This window comes from Typopeltis vanoorti, chromosome 16 (genome assembly GCF_054136105.1).
Source record: "Typopeltis vanoorti isolate ZY-2024b chromosome 16, IOZ_Tvanoo_1.0, whole genome shotgun sequence".
Classification (NCBI taxonomy): domain Eukaryota; kingdom Metazoa; phylum Arthropoda; class Arachnida; order Uropygi; family Thelyphonidae; genus Typopeltis; species Typopeltis vanoorti.
This window is the reverse complement of record NC_143564.1, coordinates 14,885,132-14,904,620: the sequence shown is the minus strand read 5'-3', so window position 1 is coordinate 14,904,620 and position 19,489 is coordinate 14,885,132. Positions and strand designations below refer to the sequence as shown.

The 19,489-nt window shown below is 36.7% G+C and overlaps 1 protein-coding gene across 1 annotated transcript in view; it reads right to left on the bottom strand.

The window, feature by feature from the left end:
* LOC150097861 (uncharacterized) overlaps positions 1–19,489 on the bottom strand; it is a 501,089-nt gene that overhangs the window by 216,357 nt on the left and 265,243 nt on the right. The window contains exon 10 of the mRNA XM_090406613.1: positions 14,510–14,692. Coding sequence (XP_090262739.1) covers positions 14,510–14,692 — 183 coding nt within the window. The remainder of the gene's footprint in view (positions 1–14,509; positions 14,693–19,489) is intronic.

Sequence of the window (19,489 nt, the reverse complement as noted above, 5' to 3'; positions counted from 1 at the left end):
CATATTCTAGTCCCCTTCAAATACTCTCCATGAGAATTAATGCTGAAAAGAGTCCTGAAACTGTTCAACAGAAATACAGTTTATGGCCTCCAGCGACCTCTTTCATTTCTTCCACAACAAATGAATCGCTGCCCTTACATGATTTTCTTTATCTGTGAGAATAAAAAAATTCACATGCAGAAAGAAAGAGAGAGAGAGAGAGAGAGAGAGATCAGGCAAGTAGGGAGGGTGATGAACAACTGCCATGCCATGTTGTTTTTCATCAAGAAATGTTGGACAGACAAGGCCATGTGGGCTGGGGCATTGTTGTGGTGCAACAACCAATCTCTGCTACTCCACATTTCTGGCCATTTTCATTGCGCACTATCACACAATCTTCTCAAAACATTCAGATAAAAATGTTGGTTCACTGTCTGTCTAGGAGGAACAAATTCTTTGTGTGCAATTACAATCATATCAAAAAAGCAAATCAACATTGCCTTAAAGCTTGATCAAACTTGATGTGCTTTCTTGGTTCTCAGTGAATTTGCATGTTTCCATTGGCTTGATACTTGCTTGTTTTGTTTCTAGATCATAACCATAGTACCAAGACTCATCCCCAGTCACAACTTTTGAAAGAAAGTTCTGGTCATTAAGAATTTACCAATGACCAGAAATTTCTAGTCATTGGCAAACATTCACACATTTTTTTTTTTTTTTTAATTCTCTGAGAGCAAATGAGCCATAAATTTAGCCAACACACAATTCATTTGCAAATCTTCTGTTAAAATTCTCTGGCATGGTTCCATGATAAATTTGTCTCTTTGGAAACTTGCTCAATGGTCTTTTGACGATCTTCACTGATTACCTGGAAAACCTTTTTGATATTTTCATCATTTCCGTTTGTTGAAGATCAGCCATATCATGGTTGGTCTTCAAACTGGCATGTCCCCATTTTTGAAATGGGAAAAATCACTTGTAGACTTGTGTTTTACCTAAAGCATCATCCTTAAAGGCTTGACGAAGCATAACAATAGTTTCCACTGCAATTTTACCCAAAAGAAAACAAAATTTCATGCACAATCTCTCTGTTACTTTTGGTTGGCCATCACAAAATCACCAAACTTGCTTGTAAGCACTAACAAAAAAAGCAGCCAGAACAACGACCAGTTTACACAGGACGATGCCACTTGCCAGACTGGCACAAAAAACTGCACACTCATGATGTCAAGCAGCAGCATCCGTAACTAGAAAATGCACATGCCAAGTTCAGAGCCTGGTTATTTTTGGGTGACCTTCATATATGGCTTCTGTCACTCAAATGCCAACCTCACCTTCTCATGGTCCACCCTGTTCTAAAAGTATAGTTTGCCCACAGATTCGAGACCCTTTGACACTTCTGCACATGTCAACAGGAGGAGAATCCATTCCGATAATAGGGTAATCAGTCCGTATTGTGGGATGAGTTGTTTATTATTACATGTAGGAAAATTAACTTCTCTTTTATGATCATTGTAGTTAACTATGTTGCTTGTATACCAGTTGGAAAATTTTACCTATAAAGCACGTGATTTCGCATGTTGGCGACCAATTCGTACATTCCTTCATTTCTTTCTCCCCTTCAGCATGAATCGACTATTCTTGGCAAGACACCAAGCAGAGACCTACAAACTATGGGCGAACTATACAAACAATACACTGGAAACCAAGTATGGGTGGTATAACCCTAAGAGAGCAAATGCAGTTAGAACTACCTGTCCAGTCATTAATACCTCTATCTAACAGTGACTTACTCAGTGACATGCTAGAAACCTGTCCTGTGGAAATCTGATATACTTTCAAGCCTCAGCCCAAGAAAAGTCAGACAGATTATCAGATAAAAGAACATGATTCATGAAAAGAAAAATTAAAATATTAGAAACAGAAAATATTATGATGTCAGAACTAAAAAAAATACCATAAATAAGAAAAAATAGGAAAAACATCAGGTGAAGACAATATAACAGAATAAAAAATTGGAAGTGAAATATTTAATGAAAGATTCCCAAAATTCTTTAATATGGTTGGGATTTCTGAAAAAAACTCCTAACTCTAAGAAAATGCACTGGATATTGCAATTTATAAAAAAAATAAATAATGTTGGGACGCTCGTGAGGTAACAGTAGCGGCAGTGTGTAAGAAGAGCTCTGGATTAAGATAAGTTATTCTTGAAATAATTAATTGTATATGAGTGAATGTTTGAGTAAGAGCTGCTATAAAAGTTGTGCGCTACTAATATTATTAGTGCGTGGGATATTTTGCTTAAAGTTAATAACAAATTCGTTGTATTTGGCCCTTAGAGTAGTAACCAGCAGAGGAAAGATGGCGGTGGCTTTGTCAGTGCATGACTTTAACTTAGACTTCAGTCGTTTCGTGAAGTGCGAGGTGTGCTACATGTATTCTTTGACTACATAGATGATTTGTGGACATTTACGGCTGATGGAAGGAGGGTATGTGCGAAGTGTGAGCTAAACAAGGATTTGATGAGTGCTAATATGAATTTGATGACAGAAAGTGTTAGTAGCGAGAATGTCACGGGATAAATGAATGCTCGTTCAAAACAGAAGCACGGTGTGAAAGAAAGGTGAAAAATTGTTAAGAAAGCATTGAAAAAGAAAATGAGTGATTTGAAAACCGTAATGGATGGTAGAAAAAACGAAAGCGAGGTGAATGTGGCAGAAGGAAACAAAATAGAGAGAATGAAAGAAACCAGAAATAGCATGACGAAAGGATCGAAAGTGGGAAAAATGGAAAGAATGAATGAAAGCGAAAGTGGGAAAAATGGAAGGAATGAATGAAAGCGAAAGTGGGAAAAATGGAAAGAATGAATGAAAGCAAAAGTTGGATGCATGGACCAAAAGTACAGAAACTTAAAAGGATGAATGAGAGTAAAAGTGTGAAATGGGAGTCGAGAGTTCGAAAATTAGAAAGACTGAATGATAGAGAGAATGTGACGCGAGATTCTAAAGTTAAATTGGGTTGGATAAGGCAAGAGATGAAATGAATGCAGAGTGAAATTAAGAAAATTCAAGTGAAAACAATTAAAACAAATCAAGTAGGTATGAAAGAGTTAACGAATGATGAGTGAGTGGCGTTGTATGGCGACTTGATTATTAAAGGTGTGCTGGGTGAGAGGATGCACAAGGTATGTTTTCCAGGTGGTAAAATGAGTAGAGTGATTGAGGCACTGGATATAAGGAGGAAGCGAGCAAAGAAGTTGATGGTTTTAATAGGTACAAATGACTTGACAGAGGACAAAGAGCACGTCAGAATAGATATCAGGAGGCTGCTTAGACGGATAAAAGAGAATAGTGTGACAGGAAGGGTAGTAAGCATGTTGCTTAGGTATGACTGTGGTGAGATGAGGTGGAGAGCAAGGATTATGAATGGTATGTTGGCTGAAATGTGTGAGGAAAGGGGAGTACAATTTTTGTTAATGTGTGGAATAAGTTTGAAGTCGAAATGAAATGTATGGGAGTGATGGACTGCATTTGAGTGGTTATGGTGTGAGTAACTTGGAGAGACTGTTGTTGGAAGAGAGAGAAGTGAGTATAGAGAATGAATCAGATCAAGTGGGAAGTGATGTGGAAGAAAGAGCAGGAGAGTACGACAGGAGAGATTGAAGAGGTGGTTATCAATGTGGAAGTAAGTGGCATGAGTATGGAAAATGAGAGAATAGGTGTGCAAGATGAACAGGAAAACGGGGAGGCTCAGGCTAGGCAGGGGTATACAGTGTGAGAAAGGTGGATACTCCAAGAGGATGTGAGAGCATGTGTAGACAAAGGGATGGGATGACCGGGGATCAAGAGGAAACAGTTGGAATTCAAGAGGGTTCTAAAATGAATAAGCAGAAAGGGAAATGGCCCCAGTCAAGCATGGAGAGATCACATCAAATGAGTGGTATCAGTGGAACTAGTTGCAGATCCAGGAATTAGCTGTTGTGTTTATATACAAATACTAGAAGTGTAAGAAACAAAGCAGATGAAATGGTTGCACTAATTGAGTCTGTTCACCCAAAAATTGTTGGAATAAGTGAGAGATGGTTAGATGAGGACAACATCCTTACAGGAATAGAGGTGGAAGGATATGATGTGTTTTGTGAGGATAGAAGGGGAAAAAAGGGAGGGGGAGTGCTATTGATGATAGAGAAAGATGTCCATACAAAGTAGATATGCAAGAGGGAAATAGTGCCAGTTGTTTTGAGGCAGTATGGTGTGAGATAAAGGCAGGGCCGGCATTACCATTTAGGCAAACTAGGCAACCGCCTAGGGCACAACCATGAAGGGGTGCAAAACTTTCATATTGTCTATCACATCACAAATGGCTGTCATATCATAGGTATCTGGACCTCTCATGTGTGGTGCTAACATATTTGAAAAGAGACAAACTATATTTGTCTCCTTTCAAGTCATTTGTTAACAACAATGCTCTCTCTCTCTTTCTACATCCTCATGGCTTAAATCACATGATGAGTCCAGAAAACAAACTCTCATCACTTGTTCATCCATTTAATTATTGAATCTCCATATCAAGCAATATCCTTTCTCTTACACTATATAAATGCATACACAGCAGCATATCTAGATTTCGTAAATTTTATAACACATTCTTATATGATAAGTACAGACTGGGTTGTATAACAGATAAGTATGTTGAATAAGATCCTTTTTTTTAATGTTATATGTGAACAGCATTCATTCTGATAAAATTATGGAGACTACTACCATGTTAAGAATAATTACTTTAATTTCTTGACATTTCAACCTTCATATTAAGGTCATCATCTGGAGTATAGATTATATACATATGGAGACAAGCTATATTACAATTTAAACAGTATGCCAAAGTGAAACTAATTTGATCAACTGTTATTTAACTGGGCTGACCTGTAGTGAGCATGTTAAAAAAATAATAGGAAGGAGAATAAATAAAAATAAAAATAAAAACTACATCAAAGCTATATTCTATTTTTACATGGCCAGTGAACAAATTCATATTATCATTTATTATTATTATTACATGACACCTAATAACCTAAGATCCTGGAGTACTATAGTCCTATTTATAATTTATAATGAACTCTTAGAACAAAAGGTTATGTAGATAGATTGTAGATAGATACATTGTTAACATTAGGGTGGTTGCTTAAAATGTCACAGGCCTTCTTAAAGTTGCACGTGTACCAAGTTTTGGTGTGATGTAATGAACAAGTGCCTTTAAAGTCAATATTCTATGTAGAGTATCCAGGGCATAATCAGAAAGGCCAGATTTATCACAATTATTAAATTTAATGTGTCATTTATGTTCTTTTTTTACAGATAGGAATTGTGTATCCAGTTTCACCTATATAAGGCAGTTTACAGTTGTATTGAATGTAGTGTACTCCAGAGTGGGCCATATGAAAAAGATTCTTGGAGGAGTTGAATAAGTTGAATTTTCCAAGAGGAATTAGGATGTATTTTTGCAGTATTCTGTTCATTTTATCTGATATCCCTTTAATGTATGAAATGGCTACAGTTTTATTGTAATCTGGTTTGATATCCCTTTAATGTATGAAATGGCTACAGTTTTATTGTAATCTGGTTTGATATCCCTTTAATGTATGAAATGGCCACAGTTTTATTGTAATCTGGTTTATTTTTATTATTAGGTGCAATCTTGTGAAGACTTTTGTTTATAGTATTTTTGCTTTAGCCAGTTTTAGGAAAGCAGTGCTGATAACTTTTAATCCATGCTTAAGAGCTTGCTCCCCGGAGCAAATCTTTAAAGCCTGTTTTTTTTTAGGATGTTAATGACATCTAGTTTTTGTTGGGTGGTGACAAGAGTTTATGTGCATATACTGACCACTATGTGTAGGCTTACAGTAAACAGTGTAGGAAAGACTGCCAGAAGAAGGCCTTGTGAAAAGTGTATATAGAAAGAGAAGGGTGTTTTGACTTTCAATTGTGAAATGTATACATTTGTGTTTTTTGTTCAGGTGGCTGAGGAAAGTATCAGAAGACTGGTGGTCATGAGGCTAGATAATAAAAACATCATCAACATAACCTACACCAGACTTTGGGTTTTAAAGTAAAAGAACCTTGAGCACGTTGCTCAAAAACTTTGTGTAAAAGTTACAATAGGGGTAGATAACAGCAAGTCCATGACTGTACCTTCTTTGCAGGTAAAAAGTATTTTGCTAAACGAAATAACCAAATGTAGCACATGGGCAGAGAAGGCCATGATACTTGGCAGAAATTTGTCCTGTAAAAGAAGAATTGAGATTGAGACATTTGTGAAAAAGGCAGTTACATCAAAACTGACTAATAAATCACTTTTATTAAGTGTGATGCTTTTAATTTTGTTTTGTGTTTAGGATGGGGAATAACCTACCAACTCCTTGAGTGCTGATGCTAGTTTCTTGGCTAGTTGATAATTAGGGCTGTCAGTATCTTCAACTACTGGCCAAAGTGGTATCATAATTTAGTTTAGTCCTTTATCCAAGTTTAATCCTTTATCCTCAGTCCTGAAGTATCTTCAGGACTGAGGCAACTCGTGGTAAAGGTGGACCCAGAGGTGGTGATACTAAGGTGGAAACAATGGAGAAGTCATATTTACCTATACGAGTTGCCAAAAGGTGTCTCATCTACCAAAGTGGTACATTCTCATTATGAATTTTAGGCAGACTGTATATTATCTAAGAACAAGTGTAGTGTGGAAGTAGATTTTTATCTGTGTCTGCTAGCAAGGGGGTGAATGATTTAAGTAAGTCTACTGTTTTCTTTTTAATCTGATTAGTTGGGTTATATTTCACAGGTTGAAAGATGTTGTTGTTAGAGACTAATTGATTCATTTTTCTGCAAATAAGTTGTTGGTTTAAAATAATAGTAGCACTTCCTTTATCTTCTTCTTTCTCAGCCATTTTTTATCCACTGTTGAATGAAGGCATCCTCCGTGATCTTCCAATTTTCCCAGTCTTCTGCTTCCACCATCCATCTCTTTCCAGTCAGTCCTCTCTTTCTGGTTAACTGGACTCCCTTTATAGGTATCTAGTAATTATGATATCTTGATTTGCTTGTAAAGATTTCACAGCTGTTAATTCAATTTTGGTGAGGTTGCTAGTTATTGCTTTAGTATTATTTAAAATGTTAGAAGTTTCTAACTGTATTTTATCAGCTATGCTAGTCGGGAGAAACCTTATACCTCTCTCAATATGGTATGTAAATTTCAATTTGTTAACTGTCCTAGGTGCCACAGCAAGTGTAGGCCTTAACTAAGTAGAAAGAGTTCATCATTGTTCAGGGTGTGGTTTGAAAGGTGAATTGCATGACTACTCATTGAAGGCAGTTGGTATCACTTATTTTTGGTTGGTTGCTACTGTCTCATGATAAAAGTTTAATGGAATGAAACAGCACTAGGCAATGATTAAAAGAAGTGTTCAATGCTTCCAATATTTCATCTCAGTGGAAGAGTCCTTATTAGGTAGGGTGCCCTCTATGGACACCAGTTGGTGGATTGGACGTAAACAGGAATCTTGAAGTATTAGTGTTTCCCAAATTTTGAGAAGTTTTATGCAACTATATTTATTTAAATTACACTGATTTTTAAGAGCAGCAGATTCTAAAAATAGTCTTTCGCTTTTAAATTTACTGTGATGGAGCATGATGGTCTTTTCCCAATTGATTCTGTGAGCTGTATCCAAAGCATGGTCTGCAAGGCCAGATTGACCATAGTCATTACTGTACATGTATTTTTTATGTTCTTCCATTTGGATGTCAGCAGATCTTCCTGTCTGTCCAAAGAAGCCAACTTGCAGGAACAAGGAATTCTATATGCACCTGCAACTGGGAGTGAATTTGTCTTTAGTTGAGCAGATGAGGGTAGCTGGTTTTAAGTGACACTTGAAAGTGGTACAAAGATTGTACTTTAACACTCTGAATATTTTTTTCTGATACTTCGGACATAGGGGATGGTGATAGCATTAATAAAATCCTTCTGAAGAGGAGGTCGTGGATTGGGAGAATGATTGATTATTTTTTTGATATTGTGGGGACTGTAACCATTAGATAAAAAAGTATGGTGTATATTATTATTACGACACCTCCAGGAAGTCCAAAAATTCATCAGGCTTCCTGGAGGGCACCTACTCTACAACTTTCCATTTCCACCACTCAATCCACCAACCACAGTGAACTGAATCATCTACAATAACACCATATACTGCCCATCACTACCACTAGTATTTTCACAGAAATCACAAACATCCATGCCCACAGAACCACAATGTTGAGGGGAGGGGGTGATGGGAAAGTTTGACAGTGTATCTGCCTGCTACCATCCAGGTAGCAAGCAGACAAGTTCACATGATCCCAGTTTTACATCCTAGGCCACCACTGGTGTCCATATAGGGTGCCCTACCTAATTATGACTCTAGTCTTTCTTCCATGTGTTTCAATTTCAGGTGACCAGTGGTGTGGCCTCAGGGCTCTGTGCTTGGGCCATTGTTGTTTAATTTGTATATAAATGATATAGGAAATGGCTTAAAGGGAGATATTCAGTTGTTTGCTGATGATGCAAAGTTGGGTAGCGCAATAAAAAATCAAGCTGATGTTGAAAGTTTGTAGGATGATTTAAATAAGCTGGTAAAATGGGTAAAAGATAATGGATGTCAGTTCAATGTGGAAAAGTGTAAAGTCATGCATTTTGGGATTAAAAGATTACCAGCTGTGTACTACATTGATGGAAAGGTACTTCAAGAGATTGATGAGTCTAGGGACTTAGGGGTGTTGGTAGACAGGGAGATGAAGTTCAGAGGACACATTGCTAAGGTGTCCAAGATTGCACATAGGATTACTTGGTTGTTGAGGAACACACTGACATCCAGAGATAAAGAGGTTATTATTCCCCTTTATAAAGCGTTGATACTTCCACATTTGGATTACTGTGCTTAGGTCTGGTCACCTGGATTCCTTGGAGATGAGGCTGTGGAGAGGGTTCAGAGAAGAGTGACCAAGTTGGTGAGTGATGTAAAAAATGCTCCCTACACTGATAGATTGAGAGCTTGTGGATTGCAGAGATTGGTTGATAGGCAAAGAAGAGGGGATATGATAGAAACATTTAAATTACTGAAAGGTTTTTATAGGATTGATGCAGGGGAAATGTTTCAGCTGTGTGATAGATGGAAGAACAAGAGGTCATCCCTGGAAATTAAAGAAGAGTGTGGTTAACAAAGGTGTCAGAACAAGGTTTTTTGCCTGGAGGGTAGTGAATGAGTGGAATTCATTGCCTGACTTAGTCGTGAGCTCTTCGTCTGTAAATGAATTCAAGAAGAGATACGACAGATATTGTTTTGCTAGTTTGGGTCTCCCGCGATGAGTCTACTGACTCCATGGAGATACCCGTAATAATAATAATAAAAATAATCATAATTAGTTTTGTACTGGTCCGTGCAGTTAGCCTAGTGGCTATGCACTTTGCAACCATATGCCTGGGGAAGGAGTGTCCTAGGTTCGATTCCCGTCGGTAACGTGAGGAGCTGAAGGATCTTCCTCAGCCATAGCCAAGTTAGCCAGTCTTGGGCGTGGACAGCAGGGTTTTTTCCCCAGTTTATTCTGGGGTTTTTCATCCTGCAAAGCAGGCAAACTGGCCTTGAGAACTCAACACTACAGGCCATAGGATACACCGGGGCATAAGGCTGACCACCTTATCCTGTAAAACGGAGTGAGGTCCGATGATCAATGGACCCTCGACACTGCAAGGTAAAAGAGGGTATAAGGAAGATGAGATGAGATGAGTTTTGTACTGCCTTTGTGTGTTTTACAAGTCTCAAAAACTGAAATGAAATATTGGAAGCATTAAATACTTCTTTTAATCTTTTGGCTCTTTATTTTAGTAAAAACCTCTTTTAATAATTTCCTAGTGCTGTTTCATTCTTAAACTTTTATCATGAGTTTTTCCAGCACTTAAGCCTTAACACATGGTTGCTACTGTCATGACTTGTTTTTAATTGGTTGCTAATGTTATCACTGGTTTGTGGATAGCTGTCCTCAAAGTCATTTAATGATGAGAAATCGAAATTTGTTCATTGGTTGTATAAATTTTGCTGCTGTTTCAATCTAAGAAATTTAGTTATAAGTTTTACTTTGTTAGTTTCCACGGTTTGGTTAGCTGAGTGTCAGTAATCCTCTCAAGGACACCCCAAATATCTTGATTTAAATAACTGAAAAGTTCCGATTTTAAATTTAGACTACTTGCAAAAACTTTGCAAGTAGTCTGAATTTGTTCCAAGTTGGTTTCTCCATATGGTTATAAATTCTAAGTGCTTTTGCTGAAGTGAATTTCTTTTTCAGCTTAATGCATTTAGGAATAAGATTGTTGTCTCTTCTCTGCAATAAGATTGCTACATCAAGGTGAAAAAGAAATTCACCTCAGTGAAAGCACATAGGGCTTTCACTGAGATGAATTTCTCCAGTAGTATGCTGAATAGTCTCATAGCTATTACCAACAACTTGCTAATAGCTATGAGACTGCCTGTCTGATAGCTATTAGCAAGTTGTTGAAAGAGCAGTGTTCCAGAAGAGAAAAGTCACTAGAGGCATGTTGCACAGGTCTGTTTTAGGGCTATTTTGTTTATCTTACATGCAAAAGCTATCAACCTAGTGAAAGCAACATACAGCTCAATGCTACTTCTAAACTGGATTAAGAAACTCAGGTTTATGAGAACAGGGTTCTAGAGTGGTTGCATAAACTAAATAAGAATTCAGCAATAAGGGATGATGGGATATCAAAACGGATGATAAAAGAGTGTTCAGGTGAACTGGCTGTACCTTTGGCTTGGAGGTATAATTAGAGTCCCAGCACAAGGGAAGATTCCAGAGGAGTGGAAAAAAAATGTATGACAAAAGTCTGATGTATCTATCAGCATCTCTGGAGTGGTGGTAAAGATTCTGAAAAAATTAGTGAGAGCTCATATACAGAAACAGGTTGACAGAGAATCTAAACTTAGCAATGAACAGCATGGGTTTACTACAGGAAGATCAAGTCTAAACAACTAGCTCACATGTTATAGTAATGTTAATATTGAGTTGGACAAAGGGAAATGGATACACCATGATACTTTTGGACATTGCTAAAGCTTTTGAAAGGATTCATAATCATCCAATGTTGTCTTAAGAATACTGGATAATGACAAGGAAATAATTGTTTTAGCTACAGATTACGGAAAATCTTGAAACTAAAAACATTTGAGCACTACAGGTTATCAAATGAAGAAGAGGAATGCATGTAAACAATGCATAAATTTTGAAATTAATAAGTGAGAGAGAACGTATAAACAAGAGTGCAGATGAAAGTACAGAGACCTAGGGTACTCTGGCACATCAAGTATTTCAAGATAATGCAAAGTTAGGGAGAGCTATTAGAAGCAAAACAGATATAGTCGCTCTTTAGGAGGATCTGAATTGATTATGTGCAAGATTATGTGAGTGAAACTACCAATCCAATGTTGCCAAATGGTAAAGTTTCGAAATTTGAAAGGCAAGAACAGAATGCTGTGTATTGTGAAATAGAAGAAACATGATGACAGAAAAGGATCTGAAATTTGTTGGCTACATTGCAAGATCTGCAAGGCAAACACAATAAATTATGTAATGATGAGGAGAGCAGTGATATGTAAAGAAATAAAAGATTATATTTCCACAATAGAAGGCATCAAGCCACATTTTAAATTTGAACTACTGTAGACTATATACTGAGAGAATGCCATCTCAGTCTGTTCTGATTAAGAGGAAGAAAAGATAAAATAGTGATGTGACTGAGCCATGAATTGAGAAAAGGTTTCTTTATTTTTTTAATGATTTGTAATAGATTAATTTTATTACATGTGTATCTATTAATTAATAGATTAATTAATGGATACACATGGGGAAAGTTCAGATGGAAGATACAAAAACCAATTAGGCTATATCATGGTCAGCAAACATTACTTCAATAGAATACAGAACTCAAAGGTGATGCCAAGTGCTGACTGTGGATCTGTGGATCATAGACTGGTCTTAATAAAGATGAATATTCGCCTGAAAACAATGAAAATTAAAAGAAGTCAGTCATTAAAACGGGATCTGCAAATGGTACAAAATCCAATAGTAAAATCAAATTTTAATAAAAATGTTTCAGAACTGCTGTTTGCACAGTTGCAAAACGAAAATGAACCCTCTCAGTGGAATAGACTACAAGCAGCTATCATAACATCTGTTAAAAACCACATCAATAAACAAGAAGAAAGAAAGAAAAAATCATGGAAAACACAAGGGGTAATCAACCTTATCAATGAAAGAAGAACATGGAAAAGAGGAGCAAATGAAGAAGATTAAGATATAAAACTTTGGATAAAAGAATCAAACAGTTATGCATAAGATTGAAAGAAAACTGGATAAATAGGCAGTGCACTGAGACAGAAGAATTACAAAATAGGAACAAAACCAGAGAAGCATTCTTGAAAGTGAAAGGACTTAATGGAAAAGCAAAATGTACACAGTCTGATAACATCAAGGACAAATATGGAAACATAATCACTGATAAGGAAAAGATAAATGGAAGATGAATGGAGTACTTATCAGATCTCTATGATGATGATAATGGTAACATGTTAGATGATTCACGACATCTTAAGTTAAACGTAACAACAAATACCACTCTACCGACAAGAAAGGAGATAGAAGACGTAATTAAGAATCTTCCTAATAATAAATCCCCTGGGTGTGATAATATCCTGGCTGAGCTGCTGAAAGCTTTGACTGGCAATAATAACTATTTAGTGGAATCCATTCAGGACATCTATAAAAATGTAAATGTGCAAAAAATGTAAAAATGTAAAAGCTTCAGGTAATACAATTACCTGAAATTTTTACAACATCTGTTTGTATACCAATTCCAAAGAAAAATAATGCACAAAATTGCGAGGATTACAGAACTGTGAGCCTAATAGCCCATGAATCTAAAATTATTTTAACCATTGTTAACAAACAAATTGAAAGAGCCATAAGCGGTGAATTGAGTGAACAACAGAAAGGCTTCAGAAGAGGAATGGGAACCATTAATGCTATCCTGGAACTAAAAATACTAATAAAAAGATCACTTGAAAGAAATAGGAACATTTACATATGCTTCATAGACTTTCAGAAGGCTTTTGACTGGGTAAAATATAATAAAATGTTCAATATATTAGATAAATTAGACATAGAAGATCACATACTTAAGATTATAAAAATGATTTACACCAAACAGAAAATGCAGCTGTTTAACAATAAGACTTCCGTAGTGAAAATAAAAAGAGGCGTTAGACAAGGTTGTATCCTTTCACCAAATCTATTTAATATCTATAGTGAAACAGTGATGAAAAAGATTGAAAAACAAAAAATAGTATCAATGGTATAAAATACAATCTTAGATATGCTGATGATAATATTCTAATAGCAGAGAACAGAAACAAATTAATAAAATTACTGCAGCTACTAATTGAAGAAAGTAAAGAATTTGGATTAGATATAAATGCAAAAAAGACCAAATTTATGAAAAGATCTGAGCCAGAAATATTCATAAACAATATGAAAATTGAACATACAACAGAATACAAATATTTAGGCACCTACTTTACTGCAGATGGAGAGCAAGATAAAGAAATAAAAAATAAGAACAGTCACAGCTAAAGATACATTCTGGAGAAAATAAAGATCTGCTCAGAAGTTCTGTGAGTATCGAGACAAAAAAAAAAGAATGATAAGAACATTAGTGTGGCCAATTTTCACATATGGAAGTGAGATCTGGATATTCAAGAAGAGAGTAAGGCAACCGATAATAGCCTTTGAAATGTGGTAATATAGGAGAGCTCTGAAAATCTCATGGACAGAACATGTGACAAATACAGATGTCCTACAGAGAATGAGAACACATAGAACACATACAGGAAATTATCCAGAGAAAGATGAGATTGGCAGGGCATGTACTGAGAGGTTCAGCAGGACAGAGGATACTGACAGTTTTAGAAGGAAAATTTATGGGAAAAGGATCAAGAGGCAAAAAACGAAGGACATGGCTTGAAGATATAAGATCATGGACAGGATCACATGGCTATGCAGAAATAAAAAGGAAAGCCACCAACAGAGAGAACTAGAAGGACATGGTGCTGTACCCTTTCATTGAGGAAGCTACATGAAGAAGAATAGATCAATTCAGAATTTTTTATTTTTTATTCAAAGAATAGAGTAGGTTTTTTTCTTGAAGGTGGTGAGTGTGATGCATTACTTGAGAGTATAGTAAATAAGTAGAGAAACAGTAAACAAGTTTTAGGGAGCAGTGTGATGAGCAGCACTGTATTTGATAGTGAAGATCTCCCACAATGTCTTTTAACTCTGCAGAGATCTTGCAATAATAATGATCATAATAATAATAATCATAATAACAACAAACATGCAATATATTAAATTAATGATTAGAAAAAGTATATATTAGATACCTTCATTAATGCATTCAGAAGAAACTGCAGTTTGATTGGAACTGAGAACATAATGCTTGCTTGCATGTGATGTTCCAGGTGAAGAAGTATCATCTAAATAATCAGGCTGTCCCAGTGATGAAGTGTAACTGGTTTCACTGTTGCTTGTACATACACCAGATGAATCACTTGCAATACTTTTCTCTGCAGATTTCAACATGTGAATATAGATATAAAAAACATTCTAACAACAATTCTCTAAGAAAAGACAACTAAAAATGTCTTACATATTTTAATGTCAAAATTTCATAATTCAAAATATTTTCACTAATTAACTTAAAATTTATCTTTGGATCTTTTAAAGATCCAAATCTTTGTTAACCACGCTACTGGCCAGGACGTATATATACATCCACATTTCCATGGATACCAAGTGCATATTAAAATTGTAATACCATATTACATTGAAATTTATGATGGATACAGAGCTTTTGAGAGTGTGTATTTGATCTTTAATGGCCGGTAATGTGGTTAATATGCCAAACAACGGAATTATTTTCAGATAGGCTTGAAAAAATTGATAGCTAAATATATAGTTGCTCCGAAGACATTATCAAAATTACTGTTAGTGGCAAAAGCATCAGAGTGCATTCCATTTTGAATTCTTGCATTTTGTGAAGTTCTGGTTCTCCAATAGGAGTGCCTAGGCTATTCTGTCATAATAAAAACAAAGAATGCTCTAAACCAAGTGCCTTCATAATGCAATTGGAAGAATGATGGTACGTTGTGCCCTTCAGTTGAAAAAGGCCTAAGTTTGATTCTTTCTCAGCATGACAGGCGGAATCTTTATGTGAGCTTTTTCAATTGAAGGTAAGTAAGCCAATCTCGTACAGAGATAGCAGGGTTTTTTCTCCTGGAAACTTGGGTTTTTCATCCTGCATATAGGCAAATTGGCCTTCGGGACACACGCAATTTACAAAAAATAGTAGTGGTGGTGGACAGTAGATGCTGGAGATGGATGGAAGTGATGAAGATGGAGAGCTGTAGAGTAGGTGTCCTCCCTCAATGAGTCTTTGGACTCCTTGGAAGTGTCATAAAATAATAATAATAAAAAATCCTTGTTTAACTCTGTCTGTTCAGAAATATGCAACTGCTACAAGAAAATTATCAGCAAAGTAAATAAATTCTGATTTTGAAAAGGCCACAAGTGAAAAACTTGGCTTGTATCCAGATGACAACAGTCTCTTACAAAGTCACTGATTTTCATAGCTTTTGTCTATCCCACAACAAAAGAAAAAGTTGATCTTTTGATGAACACTTTATGATTTTGTCAAAACATCATGATTTTGCCATGAATGTTGATTACCAAATTTCAGTAATTTCAATGCAAAAAGACAGCCAGAGAGAGAGAGAGAGAAATGAATAACATCTGTTTCACTTCAGCACTACCCGGAATCAAAATCCACCTGGCAATGAAGTGTTTAGCAACTGCAGTACAGATTCTGTCACAACTATTTCCACAGGAGTACTTGTGTTTTTATTATTATTATTATTATTATTATTATTATTATTATTATTATTATTATTATTATAATAAAAACCTTATTATTATTATTACATGACACCTCCAGGGAGTCCAAAGACTCATCAAGGGAGGGCACACCTATTCTACAGCTCTGTCTCCACCACTCAATCCACCAACTACAACGAACCGCAACTACAATCATCATTTACACTAATGGCATCTACTGCCCACCACCACTAGTATTTTCACAGACAATCACAAACATCAATGCCAAAGATGGGATTCAAACCAACAGCCTTTTGGCTGGAGAGCAGATATGCTAAACACTCAGACAAACAGGCCAAGTGCTCAGGAAAGGTTTAGTTCTTTGGGATATGGGTATCAGTTTTGGTGAGACATCTGGAAAGATTAGAGAGCAGAAGGAGGGTTGGTGGTGGAATAATAATGTACAAGTGGCAGTGACAGCTAAGAGGAAGGCAAAGTAGAAGTGGGATGAGTCAAAAGTGGAAGAGGACAGAGAGGTGTACAGGGAGAGAAAGCAAGAAGAGCCAAGAGAGTTGTGGCACAAGTGAAGGCCATGGCATATCAAGATCTGTATAATCAATTAGAAACAAAGGAAGGACTGAGAAAAATTTACCAACTAGCAAAATGTAGAAATAAAGCAGCAAAAGACATCTTACATGTGAGGCAGATCAAAGATGCTGAAGGAAGAGTATTATGGAGGGATGTGGACATAAGAAACAGATGGAAAATATACTTTGAGGGACTTTTGAATGAGGAAAATGCAAGGTTGCCCATCTCCTCTGTGAGGCCTTGCATTTTCCTCATTCAAAAGTCCCTCAAAGTATATTTTCCATCTGTTTCTTATGTCCACATCCCTCCATAATACTCTTCCTTCAGCATCTTTGATCTGCCTCACATGTAAGATGTCCTTTGCTGCTTTATTTCTACATTTTGCTAGTTGGTAAATTTTTCTCAGTCCTTCCTTTGTTTCTAATTGATCATACAGATCTTGATATGCCATGGCCTTCGCCTGTGCCACAACTCTCTTGGCTTCTTGCTTTCTCTCTCTGTACACCTCTCTGTCCTCTTCCACTCTTGACTCATGGGGATGGTGCAGAACATCAGTAGAGTGGAAATGACGGAGGCCATGAAGAGGATGAGGAATGGAAAATTAGTGCGCCCCGACAGAATTCCAGTGGAGGCATAAAAGGCACTGGGGGAAGAGGGAATCGACCTGCTGTGGGACCTGTTCATGAAAGTTTGCCAACAGGAAAATATACCCGAGGAATGGAGGGAGAGTACTCTTGTCCCCATCTACAAGGGTAAAGGGGATGCACAAGACTGTAAAAATTACAGAGGAATAAAGTTGATGTCCCACACAATGAAAACCCTAGAAAGGGTTCTTGATGGAGGATTGAGGAAGGAGGTGGAGATTGCAAAGGAACAATTTGGCTTCATGCCTGGTAAATCAACAACAGATGCTATCTTTGGGTTACGGCAGATGATGGAAAAGTATCGAGAGAAACAAAGGGAGCTACATCTGGCATTTATTGATCTGGAGAAAGCATACGATAGAGTGCCAAGGCAAGAAGTCTGGAGGTGTCTGAGGGAGAAGGTGCCGGAGAAATATGTCAGGTTGTTGTGGGAAATGTACAGAAATGTGAAGACAAGTGTTCGGACCTGTCTGGGACAGACAGAAAGTTTTCAAGTAACAGTTGGCTTGCATCAAGGGTCAGCATTAAGTTCCGTTTCTGTTTAATATTGTGATGGAGGTGGTGATGGAGGAGGTGAGAGAAAATGCCCCCTTGGATAATGTTGTATGCAGATGACATTTTGCTGTGTGCAGATTCAAGAGAAGAAGCGGGAACTAAACTGGAAAGATGGAAAAAAGTACTGGAAGAGAGGTATGAGACTGAGCAGAAGTAAGACAGAGTATATGTGTTGCACAGTGGGCGGCAGACAGGAGACTGATCTGGAGCTGGAAGGAAATGTCATCAGGAAGGTGAGAGACTTTAGATACTTAGGTTCAACAATGGAAGAAGATGGAGGAGCTGAGAAGGAAGTGGGATGCAGGATACAAGCAGGTTGGAGGAACTGGAGGGAGATGGCCGGAGTGTTATGCGATAAGAGGGTGCCGATCAATCTGAAAGGCAAAATCTATAGGACAGTAGTGAGGCTAGCTATGACATATGCTATAGAAACTGTGGCCCTGAAGAAAAATAACATCAGTAGGATGGAAGTAGCAGAGAAGAGAATGCTTAGGTGGATGTGCGGTGTGACTAGAAAGGATCGTCTGAGAAATGACTATGTCAGGGGAACAGTGAAAGTTACGAACTTAGGAGCGAAAATACAGGAGGCAAGGTTGAGATGGTTTGGTCATGTGATGAGGAGGGAGGACGAATATGTGGGAAGACGGGTCATGCAGATGGATGTGCAAGGAAAGCGGAAGCGTGGGTGGCCAAAGAAGAGATGGAGGGAGCTAGTAGAAGAGGACTTGAGGATGAAGAACTTGGATGTGGTAACAGCCCAAGACGGGAAGGTGTGGAGGAGACTCATTATCAACAGTGACCCCACTTAAGTGGGAGAAGCTACAGAAGAAGAAGAGGAGGAGGAGGATATAGGTATCAGTTTTCTTGTATAATCACTGAATATGAAGACTTGGTAAAAAAAATAAAATAAAATATAAATCATTATGAATTAATGAATTCCATAGTACCACTAGGGTCTATTCTTTGATCCCTCTCCTCCTATATATATATATATATATATATATATATATATATATATATAAACGATCTACTTTATGATTACCAATCTCATCCATGATATTAGTAAACAGATTAGCTGATTACAATACCACTTTAAAACCTTGAAATACATTAAAAAACAAGGCCACAAATTGCTAATTTTTATATGACCCTTCAGTGATAGGCCATGCAGTCAATGTCAATCCTTCCAAAATGGAATTCTGTGTTTCATAATTTCATAAAAAATCACTCCCAGTGGATCCTACAGTTGATTTAAAAATTGAGACATAACTGGAAGAAGACATTATAATACTAATTAATGACAGAGGTCACTTAGATAAAAACTGTCTATTTGTAGAATTTTCAGTTATGTTTCATTGCCATTTTTAGTATATTACAAGAAAATAACCACAAAAAAAAAAAAAAGAACAACAATTAAATTGAAAGCATGCGATATAATAGGTACTATCAACTGCAGGATAATTACTCCATCTACATTAATAGATATCAAGAAATAAATAAAAACAAAAATATAGTTAATAAAATATTTTTAAATTTAAAAAATTAATTAATTACAATTTATGAAACACATGAATGAGGGGTATTAGTTAGGATAACTTACAAAATTGAGAAAGTTTAAGATAATCACTTTTGTTAAGGTTAGGATTGTGAATGTGTGCTTCACAGCTTTCTTTGTACAGTCTTTCTTTCCAGAAGAAAACAGCT